This window comes from Gopherus evgoodei, chromosome 11 (assembly GCF_007399415.2).
Source record: "Gopherus evgoodei ecotype Sinaloan lineage chromosome 11, rGopEvg1_v1.p, whole genome shotgun sequence".
Taxonomy (NCBI): Eukaryota; Metazoa; Chordata; order Testudines; family Testudinidae; genus Gopherus; species Gopherus evgoodei.
The window spans coordinates 42783107-42799302 of NC_044332.1; the positions used below are offsets into that span (position 1 = coordinate 42783107).

General features: G+C 43.4%; 1 protein-coding gene across 1 annotated transcript in view; it reads left to right on the forward strand.

The window, feature by feature from the left end:
- Window positions 1–16196, forward strand: part of ABCB11 (ATP binding cassette subfamily B member 11) — a 59468-nt gene that overhangs the window by 22078 nt on the left and 21194 nt on the right. Inside the window, exons 8-11 of the mRNA XM_030580803.1 lie at window positions 1748–1949; window positions 2707–2782; window positions 10498–10630; window positions 13033–13194. Of these exons, the coding sequence (XP_030436663.1) occupies window positions 1748–1949; window positions 2707–2782; window positions 10498–10630; window positions 13033–13194 (573 nt within the window). The remainder of the gene's footprint in view (window positions 1–1747; window positions 1950–2706; window positions 2783–10497; window positions 10631–13032; window positions 13195–16196) is intronic.

Below are 16196 nucleotides of genomic sequence, written 5' to 3' on the forward strand. Positions count from 1 at the left end.
TCTTGTCCATTTTTGGCTTCCTTTAATCTCTGATGTCTAAGAAGACGAAGGGGTTCCTCACCAAGGTAACTCTTGCTCTCTGATTATACTGGTTCTCCAGAGCAGCATGGACCCTCCTTCCTCTTCTCTACTTCAGCGCTCAAGTTCTAAAGCTCCTGGAGGTAGAGAGGAACTGAGGGACAGTTTGAAGAGGCATGTTATTTATACCTTTGATCAGTGGAATATAAGGGTCCAGGGAGCTGTGTGTGACACCTAACTGTCAAATACTGCTTTAAAAAGTTCTGTGGTGCACAGATACTATGGTGATGTGGGCCCTTTACACACCCAGATAGATTGGCTACGTGCTAGGCATGTTTCCTACAGAGTGGTTCTGAGGAGGCAATAAATTCACAGAGCATGAGTTACCTTGGTAAGTGATCACTTTTCATTGATTGCATGATCATTCTTGAAATCAGAGTGCTTATCAGTTTCCATATGCACCTCAACTCCAGCTTTGCTTTATATTAAAAGCCTTAAACCTTTTAATTACCATTCAAACGAGCATTCATTACCCTTAGATGTAGTATTTTTGGTAATAATTATTTATATAGCATTGCAAATGTATGTGGTGCTCTCTAATACATTCAGAAGAACTTACAATCCAAGGGCTGGGTCCTGAGAGATGCTGATGTCAGTGGGAGAGATTGGTGCTCAGCAGGGGCTTGATCTAAAGCCTATTTAAGTCAGTTTTTTACTTATGGATCATGCTCCAGGTGCTCAGCTCAGCATCTCTCAGGCAGGAGCGGCACCAGGGTTTTTGGCACCCTAGGTGCAGGGCCGGCTCTAGCCATTTCGCCACCCCAAGCATGGCGGCACGCCGTGGGGGGCACTCTGCCAGTTGCCGGTCCCGTTGCTCCGGTGGACCTGCCACAGGCGTTCCTACAGAGGGTCCGCTGGTTCCGCGGCTCTGGAGGACCTGCCGCAGGCGTGCCTGCGGATGCTCCACTGGAGCCGTGGGACCAGCGGACCCTCTGCAGGCACGGCTGCGGGAGGTCCACTGAAGCCGCCTGCCACCCTCCCATGCTCCCAGTTGGAGCCGGCTCTGCCTAGGAGGGGGTCCTTCCTGTGCTCTCTGTCGGTGGCAATTCTGCGGCGGGGCGGTCCTTTTGCGCTCTTGGTCTTTGGGGCACTTCAGCGATGGGTGTCAGAGTGAGTGAAGGACCCGCTGCAGAATTGCCGCCGAAGACCCAGAGCGCGGAAGGACACCCCGCTGCCAAATTGCTGCCGAGGGCCACAAAATGCCACCCCCCCAAAGCCTGGCACCCTAGGCAACCGCCTAGGTCGCCTAAATGGAAGTGCCGGCCCTGCTCTCAGACAGGGCCAGCTCTACAGTTTTCGCTGCCCCAAGCAGCGGGCGGAATTGCCTCCGCGGTGGAGGCAGTCCATGTGCCCTTAGGGTGGCAGGCGCGTTTCCGTGGTGGCGGCAATTCGGCAGCAGCTTCTATGTTTAGCTGAAGCCGCCCCGGACAGCTAAACAAAGAAGCTGCCGCCGAATTGCCCTCACCGCGCAAACGTGCCTGCCGTCGTAAGAGCACACGGATTGCACTCGCCCTCCATGGAGGCAATTCGGCATGCTGCTTGGGGCAAAACAACAGGGACTGCTGCCCCTTGCAGAATGCCGCCCCAAGCACCTGCCTGGAGCCAGCCCTGCTCTCAGGTTATCAGGTTGCTGTCCTAACAATAATGTTGTTCCTCCTTTCTCTCTCAGGCACGCCTTGGGCGCACTGCAATCTCAATAGCTCATCGTCTGTCCACAGTCAAAGCCGCTGATGTCATCATTGGGTTTGAGCATGGAAGGGCGGTTGAGAGAGGAACACATGAGGAGCTACTGGAAAGGAAAGGGGTTTATTTCACTCTGGTGACCTTGCAAAGCCAAGGAGACAAAGCACTTACTGAAACAGCAGTGGAAAGCAAGTTTTTAATTTTGTTTTTATGAAATTAAGTTAAATCCCACAGAACACAGAGCATCTATAGATTCCTTTGTTAGTGTTAATTGATTATTCTCCATTGGTTTTTCTCAAACCTGAATTTTAGTATCGATAAAAGTGATATACCGATAGCACTGGTCAAAATGTGCTTTTTGCACATGTGTGCTGAGCAACCTTCCTCATACAGATCTGTCAGCATATACCTTTTTTGATCCTCAGTACCCTGGCATTTTATATCTTCTTTACTATTGATACTTTGGCGATGTTGTATACGAAAAATAGACAAATTAGGGAATATGCCAAGGCCACCCTATTTGTTTTAATAGTGATCTGAGGCAGAAGTAAAAAGCTATTATAGTGATCAGTTATACTGCTGTGAAACAATAGACTGTGATCATCTTTGAGGATGAAAGCATTTCCTGCCCCTTAACAACCTGTAGTACCAAAATGTTGAAACACCCATACTAGTCACATACACAGTTTCAAAATATGATTGTCATGGGATTCATATTAAATTTACCTAACTTTACTATGTCAAATATAAATTACCAGTAATATAAAATGTATAGTAATCTAAGACATAGTGGCAAAGATGAATTGCATTCCTTTTGCTAATGTAGTCTACAAAATATTCCAGCTATGAATTGGAGATATTTTTTTGTTTTGCAAATAAACAATTGGTTTAGCTCAATTTTAATACAAACTAAGTAGCTTCTAACATTATATTTTACAATTGCAGAAAATAACTTGCTTGTTACACCAAACCTTAAGAAAGACCAGTCATTTAGCCGTGGGAGCTATCAAAGCAGCTTGCGGTAAGCCTTTAAAACACTGACACTTCTTGATACATTTCCAGACATTTGTATTCTTTGGTGACTTCCTAAATCACATGGTGCTGAGGTGGCAGTGCCGTGGATGGTGCAGAACAGGGTGAGCGAATGCTGCAAACACCTTCACTAAAGCACAGAGAGGCATGGCAGGTGTGGAAATGTATAAACTGCATACTAAGACATCCAAACCCATGAAGTCAATGAAATGACTCCTACATTTAGCTTCTCTCCACCCTATGTGCATTCTAATCTTATGGCCTCCTGCTCAAAGGGTGTAGGATTTGGGAGAAAACTGGGGGTGGCCATAGGTGGGTTGTCTTATACCTTTCTGGGCTTCCTAATAAGGCACAAAGTGACCATCAAACAAGACAACATAAGAAAATAAGAATGGCCGTACCGGGTCAGACCAAAGGTCCATCTAGCCCAGTATCTGTCTACCGACAGTGGCCAATGCCAGGTGCCCCAGAGGGAGTGAAGCTAACAGGCAATGATCAAGTGATCTCTCTCTCCTGCCATCCATCTCCATCCTCTGATGAACAGAGGCTAGGGACACCATTCTTTACCCTTCCTGGCTAGTAGCCATTTATGGACTTAGCCACCATGAATTTATCCAGTTCCCTTTTAAACATTGTTATAGTCCCAGCCTTCACAACCTCCTCAGGTAAGGAGTTCCACAAGTTGACTGTGGGTTGTGTGAAGAAGAACTTCCTTTTATTTGTTTTAAACCTGCTACCTATTAATTTCATTTGGTGACCCCTAGTTCTTGTATTATGGGAATAAGTAAATAACTTTTCCTTATCCACTTGCTCTACATCACTCATGATTTTATATACCTCTATCATATCCCCCCCTTAGTCTCCTCTTTTCCGGGCTGAAGAGGCCTAGCCTCTTTAATCTTTCCTCGTATGGGACCCTCTCCAAACCCCTAATCATTTTAGTTGCCCTTTTCCGAACCTTTTCTAGTGCCAGAATATCTTTTTTGAGGTGAGGAGACCACATCTGTACACAGTATTCGAGATGTGGGAGTACCATGGATTTATATAAGGGCAATAAGATATTCTCTGTCTTATTCTCTATCCCCTTTTTAATGATTCCTAACATCCTGTTTTCTTTTTTGACCGCTTCTGCACAACGCGTGGACATCTTCAGAGAACTATCCACGATGACGCCAAGATCTTTTTCCTGACTCGTAGCTAAATTAGCCCCCATCATACTGTATGTATAGTTGGGGTTATTTTTTCCAAGGTGCATTACTTTACATTTATCCACATGAAATTTCATTTGCCATTTTGTTGCTCAATCACTTAGTTTTGTGAGATCTTTTTGAAGTTCTTCACAATCTGCTTTGGTCTTAACTATCTTGAGTAGTTTAGTATCATCTGCAAACTTTGCCATCTCACTATTTACCCCTCTCTCCAGATCATTTATGAATAAATTGAATAGGATTGGTCCTAGGACTGACCTGTGGGGAACACCACTAGTTACCCCTCTCCAGTCTGAGAATTTACCATTAATTCCTACCCTTTGTTCCCTGTCTTTTAACCAGTTCTCAGTCCATGAAAGGACCTTCCCTTTTATACCATGACAGCTTAATTTACATAAGAGCCTTTGGTGAGGGACCTTTCAACGGCTTTCTGGAAATCTAAGTATACTATGTCCACTGGATCCCCCTTGTCCACATGTTTGTTAACCCCTTCAAAGAACTCTAATAGATTAGTAAGACACGATTTCCCTTTACAGAAACCATGTTGACTATTGCACAACAGTTTATGTTTTTCTATGTGTCTGACAATTTTATTCTTAACCATTGTTTCGACTAATTTGCCCGGTACCGACGTTAGACTTACCCGTCTATAATTGCCAGGATCACCTCTAGAGCCCTTTTTAAATATTGGCATTACATTAGCTAACTTCCACTCATTGGGTACTGAAGCCGATTTAAAGGACAGGTTACAAACCTTAGTTAATAGTTCCGCAACTTCACATTTGAGTTCTTTCAGAACTCTTGGGTGAATGCCATCTGGTCCCGGTGACTTGTTAATGTTGAGTTTATTAATGAATTCCAAAACTTCTTCTAGTGACACTTCAATCTGTGACAGTTCTTCAGATTTGTCACCTACAAAAGCCGGCTCAGGTTTGGGAATCTCCCTAACATCCTCAGCCGTGAACACTGAAGCAAAGAATCCATTTAGTTTCTCCGCAATGACTTAATCATCTTTAAGCGCTCCTTTTGTATTTTGATCATCAAGGGGCCCCACTGGTTGTTTAGCAGGCTTCCTGCTTCTGATGTACTTAAAAAACATTTTGTTATTACCTTTGGAGTTTTTGGCTAGCCGTTCTTCAAACTCCTCTGTTGGCTTTTCTTATTACACTCTTGCACTTAAGCTGGCAGCGTTTGTTCTCCTTTCTATTTGCCTCACTAGGATTTGACTTCCACTTTTTAAAGGAAGACTTTTTATCTCTCACTGCTTCTTTTACATGGTTGTTAAGCCACAGTGGCTCTTTTTCAGTCCTTTTACTGTGTTTCTTAATTTGGGGTATACATTGAAGTTGGGCCTCTATTATGGTGTCTTTAAAAAGGGCCGATGCAACTTGCAGGGATTTCATTTTAGTCACTGTACCTTTTAACTTTTGTTTAACTAACCCCCTCATTTTTGTATAGTTCCCTCTTTTGAAATTCATAGATTCATAGATTCTAGGTCAGAAGGGACCAATGTGATCATCTAGTCCGACCCCCTGCACAAAGCAGGCCACAGAACCCTACCCATCCACTTCTATAACAAACCCCTAACCTATGCCTGAGTTATTGAAGTCTTCAAATTGTGGTTTGAAGACCTCAAGCTGCAGAGAATCCACCAGCAAGTGACCCATGCCCCATGCTGCAGGGGAAGGCGAAAAACCTCCAGGGCCTCTGCCAATCTACCTTGGAGGAAAATTCTCTCCCGACCCCAAATATGGCGATCAGCTAAACCCTGAGCATGTAGGCAAGACTCAACAGCCAGCACTCAGGAAAGAATTCTCTGCAGTAACTCAGATCCCATCCCATCCAACATCCCATCACCAACTACTGGGCATACTTATCTGGTGATAATCAAAGATCAATTGCCAAAATTAGGCTCTCTCATCATACCATCCCTTCCATAAACTTATCAAGCTTAACCTTAAAGCCAGATATGTCTTTTGCCCCCACTACTCCCCTTGGAAGGCTGTTCCAGAACTTCTCTCCTCTAATGGTTAGAAACCTTCGTCTAATTTCAAGTCTAAACTTCCTAGTGTCCAGTTTATACCCATTCGTTCTTGTATCTACATTGGTACTAAGCTTAAATAATTCCTCTCCCTCCCTAATATTAATCCCTCTGATATATTTATAAAGAGCAAGCATATCCCCCCTCAGCCTTCTTTTGGCTAGACTAAACAAGCCAAGCTCTTTGAGTCTCCTTTCATATGACAGGTTTTCCATTCCTCGGATCATCCTAGTGCCCGTCTCTGAACCTGTTCCAGTTTGAATTCATCCTTCTTAAACATGGGAGACCAGAACTGCACACAGTATTCCAGGTGGGGTCTCACCAGCGCCTTATATAATGGTACTAACACCTCCTTATCTTTGCTGGAAATACCTCGCCTGATGCATCCTAAAACCGCATTAGCTTTTTTAACAGCCATATCACATTGGCGGCTCCTAGTCATCCTGTGATCTACCAGTACCCCAAGGTCCTTCTCCTCCTCTGTTGCTTCCAACTGATGCATCCCCAATCTATATCTAAAGTTCTTATTATTAATCCCTAAGTGCATAACCTTGCACTTTTCACTATTAAATTTCATCCTATTACTATTACTCCAGTTTACAAGGTCATCCGGATCTTCCTGTATGATATCCCGGTCCTTCTCCATGTTAGCAATACCCCCCAGCTTTGTGTCATCCGCGAACTTTATTAGCACATTCCCGCTTTTTGTGCCAAGGTCGGTAATAAAAAGGTTAAATAAGATTGGTCCCAGAACCGATCCTTGAGGAACTCCACTAGTAATTAAATGCCACAGTGTTGGGCTGTTGAGGTGTTCTTCCCCTCCACAGGGATATTGAATGCTATTGTATTATGGTCACTATTTCCAAGTGGTTCTGCTATAGTTACCTCTTGGACCAGCTCCTGCACTCCACTCAGGATTAAATCTAGAGTTGCTTCTCTCCTTGTGGGTTCCTGTACCAGCTGCTCCATGAAGCAGTCATTTAAAGTATCAAGAAATTTGATCTCTGCATTTCATCCTGAAGTGAAATGTTCCCAGTCAATATGGGGATAATTGAAATCCCCCACTATTATTGGGTTCTTAATTTTGATAGCATCTCTAATTTCCCTTAGCATTTCATCATCACTATTAATGTCCTTGTCAGGTGGTCAATAATAGATCCCTAATGTTATATTTTTATTAGAGCATGAAATTTCTATCCATAGCAATTCTATGGAATATGTGGATTCGCTTAAGATTTTTACTTTATTTGAATCTACATTTTCTTTCACATATAGTGCCACTCCTCCCCCTGCACGACCTGTTCTGTCCTTCCGATATATTTTGTACCCCGGAATGATTGTGTCCCATTGATTGTCCTCAGTCCACCAGGTTTCTGTGATGCCTATTATATCAATATCCTCCTTTATCACAATGCACTCTAGTTCACCCATCTTATTATTTAGACTTCTAGCATTTGTGTACAAGCACTTTAAAAACTTGTCCCTGTTTATTTGTCTGCCCTTATCTGATGTGCCAGATTCTTTTTTATGTGACTGTTTATCATCTGGTCCAGCCCTTACATTATCCTCTTCCATCTTCTGTTCCTGACTATAACCTGGAGATTCCCTATCATCAGACTCTCCCCTAAGAGAAGTCTGTGTCCGATCCACATGCTCCTCTGCAGCAGTTGACTTTCCCTCATCTCCTAGTTTAAAAACTGCTCTACAACCTTTTTAATGTTTAGTGCCAGCAGTCTTGTTCCACACTGGTTTAGGTGGAGACCATCTTTCCTGTATAGGCTCCCCCATCCCAAAAGTTTCCCCAGTTCCTAATGAACGTAAACCCCTCCTCTCTACACTATCGTCTCACCCACGCATTGAGACTCTGAAGCTTTGCCTGCCTACCTGGCCCTGAACGTGGAACTGGGAGCATTTCTGAGAATGCCACCATAGAGGTCCTGGATTTCAGTCTCTTCCCTAGCAGCCTAAATTTGGCTTCCAGGACATCTCTCCTACCCTTGCCTATATCATTGGTACCTACATGTACCATGACCACCGGCTCCTCCCCAGCACTACACATAAGTCTGTTTAGATGCCTCGAGAGATCCGCAACCTTTGCACCAGGCAAGCAAGTCACCATACGGTTCTCCTGGTCATCACAAATCCAGCTCTCTACGTTTCTAATGATCAAATCTCCCATTACTAACACCTGCCTTTTCCTAGCAACTGGAGTTCCCTCCCCTGGAGAGGTAACCTCAGTGCAAAAGGCAACCCCAGCACCATCTGGAAGGAGAGTCCCAACTATGGGAAGTTTTCCCTCTGCTCCCATTGACTGCTCTGCTTCCCTGGGCCTTTCTTCCTCCTCAACAGCACAGAGGCTGTCTGAGCGGAGGTGGGACAATTCTACAGTGTCCCGGAAAGCCTCCTCAACATACCTCTCTGCCTCTCTTAGCTCCTCCACTTCCGCCACCCTGGCCTCCAAAGTCCGTACGTGGTCTCTGAGGGCCAGGAGCTCCTTGCACCGACTGCACACATACGCCACCCGCCCACAAGGCAGGTAATCATACATGCCACATTCAGTGCAATAAACTGGATAGCCCCCACTCTGCTGCTGGGCTTCTGCCTGCATTGTCTCCTAGTTAATGAAAGGGTGGGTTAAAGAAAGGGGTTTTGGAATATGGTTTGGATTATAGATTTTAAGGGGACTACAGGGGAACAGGTAGGACCGACAAGGGACCCGTCCTCCCTTCCCACTCCCCGTCCAAACTCCCTTGCAAAACTCCCTGTTAGCTTGTGCATGGCTTTATAAAGCCCTGGCCTGAGTTAATGCCCCTCCCACTGATTAAGGATCAGCCAATTACCAGAGGCTTCGAGCTTTCAAACCTTCCTTTGAAGCTCACAGCCTCCAACTGCCAGCCACAGCACACGGTCCTTCAAACAAACAAACAAACAAACAAACAAACAAACAAACAAACAAACAAACACAAGCTCAGCACACAACAAGTAACCCCCCAAATACAAACACACACACACTACAGACAATCACTTACCCCACAGATGCTGTATTTGCTCCTCTTTCACCTGGAGAACTCCCTTGCAAAACTCCCTGTTAGCAGCCCCTGTTCACAAGCCAAGCCAAGTATTACTGTTGCTTTACAACAGTATATGAGGCTGGGGAGTGGGACTGGTATCTAGTCACATTAATAGCTAACTTTTTTGCACTCATACAGCAGACCTTCGTTTGTGCAAGTGCAGGATCCGGGGCTTTAATTTGGGTAGCCATTTATGTTTACTGTACAAGCCTTCTCATTCATCTTATACTATAATGACTGATGAAGATGACCACTGTGTTGAAGATATAGGCCCAAATCCTGCCCTGTGATGCACAGGTAATGGAAGATGGTATCCAGTACTTCTTCATCTCACACTGAAGGCAGTCGGGATTCTGGCTTAATGTTTTCATATTTATGTACTATGCCTGTGCATATATTCATGTGTATTCTAGTTAAATCAATCCAATAACATGGAAAAAATTACTTGCTGTGGAATATATTGATAAATTTGAGGAACCTTGACGTTCTGTCTGAGAAGACACATCTTAGTGTTAACACCCAAGGGCATTTTTGTTACCAGTTCTTCCCAGAATCAAGCATTAAAGATTATAATTAATGGACCAGATCCTGAGAGGAGCAGCCAGCCCAAAATTTCACTTACCTTAATGGGAGTTGTGAGTGCTCAGCTGCTAATTTAGAAATAGATTCCAAAGGAACTGATACCCTTCTCTTCTGCATTGCTATCAAAAAGTCTATGAAAATGACAGCAGGGTCTGTTTGGATTTCACAACTCACTTCTCTCTCAGTGAAATCCTCTTTCTATGCAACAAATTTTGGTTTTTTTAGACAGGGTTGTTTCAGGTGACACTGCCAAACCAGTGGCTGTAGACTAGGGCACCCTACTGTCACGGATAGGTGGAAAATTACAATATGCTGTTGAGTGCTCATGCTCCCCTACTGTGCCTGTGAAGTACAGCTACTATGTAATGACTGAAGGCCTGTGGTGAAACTGACTAGAGTACCGTGAGGGTGCAGGATACCCCCACTTTTCTGTGGCCTGGGCAAACGTATTGCAGGTTTAACAGGAAAACTCAACCACTATTTCCCTAATTTCCCCACAAATACAAGCTGCGTTTTCAGATATAAGAGAACAAGGTGCGGTATATGAACCTGAATAGAAGTATCTCTGTCTGCTATGGAAATCCTCCTTCCCACAGTTTAGGAGACTGAGGACGATGGCAGCATGAAAGGCAATCTTGGGCCTTTGCAGCCATAGCGTTTGCAAGTGTCCTCAGCTTTGCTGCAACAAGCTCTGATTTCAGGTTCTGATATAAGCCAGGATAAAAACTGACCCACTCTTCAAAATGCATATTGTGTCATTCAGCCCCTGAGGAACAGACTTTCACACACTTCTGTTCCACAGCGCTTCAGTTCGACAGCGTTCCAGGTCTCAGCTCTCTAATGTAGTACCCAGCCATCCATTATCAGTCACTGGAGACCAGTCAGACACTGTATATCGACTGCATCAATATGAAGAAGGCACATCTACACAAAAGGTCAGACATCATCATTCATTATTAGATTGCCGACAGATAAAGCATGTTTTTACATCTTGTGGCCCTGATAATAATATACAGTTAGGTATTTCTGTTATAGGTGGTTGTTGGTAGATATATCATCTTGCACGTATCTTTTTTTTTATATTTAAACAAAGATATTGCTCCCGGCCTCTACACTCACTGACCTAAGTGCTGCATTGGATGGCACCTAATATGTATCTATCCACATGCAAAGCCTAGCACAGAGTAAGTCTGGTGATCTGGGTGTAGGTGAGGTTGAAGTGAACATCTAAAATCAGGTACAGGTTACATGAGGGGAAATGCTCATTTTGTGGAGTATAACAGTTGCCCAGAGGTAGAAATTGCACTGCTTGTTCATTATGGAGCAAATCCCCCATATCCTCTGTGGACATGTGGTAGTCCTTAGATAGTGTAACCAGAGCTTCATTCTGAGGCCACTGAAGAAAATGGGAAAGTCTTGGTGACTTCCCTAGGCTTTGGATCAGTCTTCTGGTGGGGTTCTGCTGCATGGAGGATCGGGGCAGGATGCCTTTAAATGGACGGTTCAGAACTAACTATTCAGGAATATGCACAGTGGCTATTTACAAACCGCCCTGAAGCTGCCAGCATCAATTCCTAGCACTTCCTAGCACTCCTAGCTCTGTATAGGGCAGTGTGGGAAGTGGCACTGTTGCTGCCAGCACTGTGCCAAGGTAAACAGAGGACTCCAGTCATCAGGGCTGTGGCTCTGGCACCTTTGGCTTTCACCAACCTCAAAGGAAAAAGGAAAAAAACAGAACATTCTTTTAAGGTAAGGACCCATTTGATGATGAATCTTCTGCACTTACTAGCAGTAATTATGAGCATTCTTGTACCTGGCATGAGGACAATCCACATAACGTGAGGAGTAATTAGTGTATAACTCAGAGGCCTCCTTTTTGTTCTAATTGTAATGGATGCCTATTCATCTCCCACACAGTGTCTAATCCATGCCTACAGCCACCATGTTTTGAAATACTACTTAAGAATTTGCCATGAACAATACAAGAAGACACCCTGTGAGGAAGTAATTTGAGAGCTCTGTAATGGATTCTGGAGGGAGGAGAGGGTGAACTGCCTGAACTGCAGTGGCTGGAAGCATAATGGCAGCAAAGGGAAGCAGCAAGTGTAAAGATCTTCTTGACCCTGGTGTAACTCCACTGGAGTCAGGGAATTTACCCCAAGGATCCATGCCCCATTGTCTCCTGACATGTTAGAGGGAATGTGTTCTGAGGCCCACCTGTGACAGCAGGCCCCAGCAGGGAGCACAAGGCACTCTTATTATGGCTGTTTCCTGTGCACAGACAATGGAAAGAAAATGGCTCCCTCCCTGCACTTTTTCTTATGGCCACTGAAGCCCTAAGTGTGGCAATTATAAAAATTAAGAGACATACTTACATTTTACTATTGAGTAAGGATTTTACTACCAGTGAGTGGCAGAGAGAGAGATTACTATAAAGCCTTTGAAATATCAGTTTGAAAGCAAATATATACCATAGAAATGATGTGTCTGTGTTCATTTTAATACTTCTCAAAAGAATTTCAGCTTGCTTTTCAACCTTGACAGCATGCTATTTCTCTAAAGGGCCTAGGCCTCTCTTGAGCACTGAATCCTATGAAAATCTATGAGTGGATGGCTCAGCTGCGAGCACACGATTTTTCTATACCTCCCTCTTGGCTCTGCTTTCACAACTAAGAAAACCTAGGACCACCATTGCCTAGGCCTTCCTGGCTCAGTCATATTTGCTCATAGTACAAGTTGTAGCTAAGAGAGACACAGTTATCTGATGATCTGAATACAGAGAGTACAATTACGCTCCCAAGAGCCATGGGAGCCCCTGTGTGTGGCTCTTACTAACTTCCATACAGTAGTAGGGAGTGATCTGCCTCTGTGGCACTGTCCCTTCTCCTTCTGGGTCCTAACAGAAGACTCTCTGTAGGGTCAGGGTTTCCACAGGTTATGGGGACTGTGCAGGCTGGGGCTGGGAGTGAAGGCTTAGTGATAGGTGGGTGCAGAGGCTACGCTTCATTCCAGCACCAACCACTCAAATATTTCCCAGGAAATACACTCTGTGTATGGTGTGGGGTTGTTGATTGTCAGCCTGCTCAGAAGCAGCACGACTATGATGCCACGCTAATAAAAACACAATTTAAAAAAAAATCTGACCATGGTGAAGTAGCATGCTGAAGCTATAGTGCCTGGAAATTCTCTGCAGATGTGCAGTTCATAGGTCTGAACAGGGTGATGGGCTGTGAAAGTGGAACTTACAAAAGGCACCCTGATGTGGGGAGATGAATCCCTTATAGGTGTCATTAAGGGAATGTTTATGCTTCATAAACCAAATATATTTTGTTGGCAGACATTTGAGGAGGAAGAAGAGGAAGTGGAGCCTGCACCAGTCACCAGGATTTTGAAATACAATTCTCCAGAGTGGCCTTATATGTTGTTTGGATCTGTTGGCGCAGCTATGAATGGGGCAGTCAATCCACTCTATGCACTATTATTCAGTCAGATTCTTGCAGTAAGTCATGCTAATATTTTAAAATTCATACAGTAGTGTTGGTTATTACTCTTACACCTTTAGAGCTTATAGCAGGCAAGAGCGGATGAACAAACTGCAGAGGAACTACTAAATGCTAATCTCAGCACTGATGTTGTCATCTTGGGAAAGTCTTTTAACCTCTCTGCTTCATCTTCCGAGTCTGGCAAGTGGGGATAATTCTTCTTACCTACCTGATCAAGGTGATCTGATGAGTAAGAACCTGTTCCGGTTCTAGTCTATTCTACATAGCTTCTTATGCCACTACAGTCACCATAGTATCTAATCAACTTTGCAGAAGCACATTACGCAATATGACTAACATCTGTCAAGTGTGGTTCCTTCTTTCTGTCAACCTCTCCCTAAGGGGAAAAAAAGTATTTGTGCAGTGTAATGTAATGGGTTGGTATCTTGGGGTGTTTTGTATATGTATATGCTGCTCTGTGTTCACATAAGAGGTGGCGTAGTCAAGGAAGTGTGCCTTACACTTGGAACAGGAGATGGTGAGGTTTGTTATGGTTCCTGCAGAAGTTTGTTCCACAGCCTTGGATCGACCCCCAAGAAAGCTCTATCTCCTGCTCAGATGAGCTTTACCAAATTAATTAGGGCATGATTCATGCTCTTTCTGAAGTCTGTGAGAATTCTGCTATTGACTTCAATAAGACAATGATTCAGGCTCTAATTAATTCATTCATGTTTGTAAAGTGCTCTGTATGTTGAAACTGCTAGTGTTAATTAAATTGCTTCAAATACCATTTTTTTCAGGTAAAATGAAAAAAATGTGAGAAAAGTATCTATAACAAAATATTATTTCAGTTTTTAATTGTTTCTTAATCTGTCCTTCACCCTCAGCAGGAATTTGTGTGTTACATGAATGTACTAACAGGGCCAAGGACTCTTGGTTTACTTAGCATCCACTCAGTGAAGATCACAGCTAATACAAATTCCTGTCTAGAAAATAAATTACTGGGAAAATGGGGCCTAGTCCCTGCTAAACCTTACCTATCTGTGTAGTTCCACTCTCCTCCCATGGAAAATCAATGGTTTTCAGGATCAGGTCTATATTTTGACCACAAGCGTCAAAATGTAATAGAATATAGAGCAAAATTAAAACACTTCAGAATATGAAAATACCTTAAGGCTCTTGGCCAGAGCTCTTCCTGCAAGGTATTGAGCACCTATCTCCCTGGATGAATCCCTCATCTCAAAGGATTGGGTCCAGTGGGAGCTGAAAATGCTCAGCACTTTGCTGGAGGCACTGTGCGTCCTGGAAGAATTGGGCTCCAACTGAGATACTTTAACAACCAACAGCCATGCTTTATTATCTATAGCCCTAGAACGTTTTTTCTCTGCTAGTGCAGGGCCAGGCAGACAGCCTGCTAATAGATGGAGCACACATCCTCGTGCTGGTGGGGGAGTGGCAGTATATGTGAAAGAGAGCATAGAATCAAATGAAGTAAAAATCTTACATGAACTAAATTGTACTATAGAATCTCTATGGATAGTAATTCCATGCTTGAAAAATAAGAATATAGCAGTAGGGATATATTACAGACCACCTGACCAGGATGGTATTTGTGACTCTGAAATGCTCAGGGAGATTAGAGAGGCTAGTAAAATAAAAAACTAAATAATAATAATGGGGGGCTTGAACTATCCATTGACTGGGTACATATCACCTCAGGAAGGGAGGCAGAGATAAAGTTTCTTGACACCTTAAATGACTGGTTCTTGGAGCAGCTAGTCCTGGAACCCACAAGAGGAGAGGCAATTCTTGATGTAGTCCTAAGTGGAGCACAGGATCAGGTCCAAGAGGTGAATATAGCTGGACGGCTTGGTAATAGTGACCATAATATAATTACATTTAACATCCCTGTGGTGCGGAAAACTCCACAGCAACCCATCACTGTAGCATTTAATTTCAGAAATGGGAACTACATAAAAATGAGGAGGTTAGTGAAACAGAAATTAAAAGGTACAGCACCAAAAGTAAAATCCCTGCAAGCTGCATGGAAACTTTCTGAAGACACCATAATAGAGGCTCAACTTAAATATATACCCCAATTTAAAAAACATAGTAAGACAACCAAAAAAGAGCCACCATGGTTAAACAACAAAGTAAAAGAAGCAGTGAGAGGCAAAAAGGCATCCTTTAAAAAGTGGAAGCTAAATCTGAATGAGATAAATAGAAAAGAGCATAAACTCTGGCAAATGAAGTGTAAAAATATAATTAGACCAAAAAAGAATTTGAAGAACAGCTAGCCAAAGAATCCAAAAGTAATAGCAAACGTATTTTTAAATGCATCAGAAGCAGAAAGCTTTCTAAACAACCAGTGGGGCCACTGCACAATCGAGACGCTAAAGGAGCACTGAAAGACGATAAGGTCATTGCGGAGAAACTAAACGAATTCTTTGCATTGGTCTTCACTGTTGAGGATGTGATTCCCAAACCTGAGCCATTCTTTTTGGGTGACAGATCTGAGGAGAAACAAACAAGGAGTACTTGTGGCACCTTAGAGACTAACAAATTTATTTGAACATAAGCTTTCGTGGGCTAAAACCCACTTCATCAGATGCATGCAGTGGAAAATACAATAGGAAGAGATGTATACACAGAGGACATGAAAAAACGGGTGTTGCCATAGCAACTATAATGAGAGTAATCAGTTAAGGTGAGCTATTATCAGCAGGAGAAAAAAATGTTTGTAGTGATAATCAGGATGGCCCATTTCCAACAAGAATAAGGATAAAATGAGCTATGGCAACTATTGTAGGTTGCATCAAGAGGACAAGAAGTGCAGCAGATGCACCCTTATATATTATGCTCTTATTATGATGGATTAATGAGAAGAAGTGTTATTTTTTTAAATAAATGAAATTAAGTCTGGCCAAATCATATGCTCTACTGTTGAAAGGTAATGGCAGAGCACAGACATCCGGAGCAGACTTTAATCTCTCAACACTAAATGCGAACGAGGCATCAT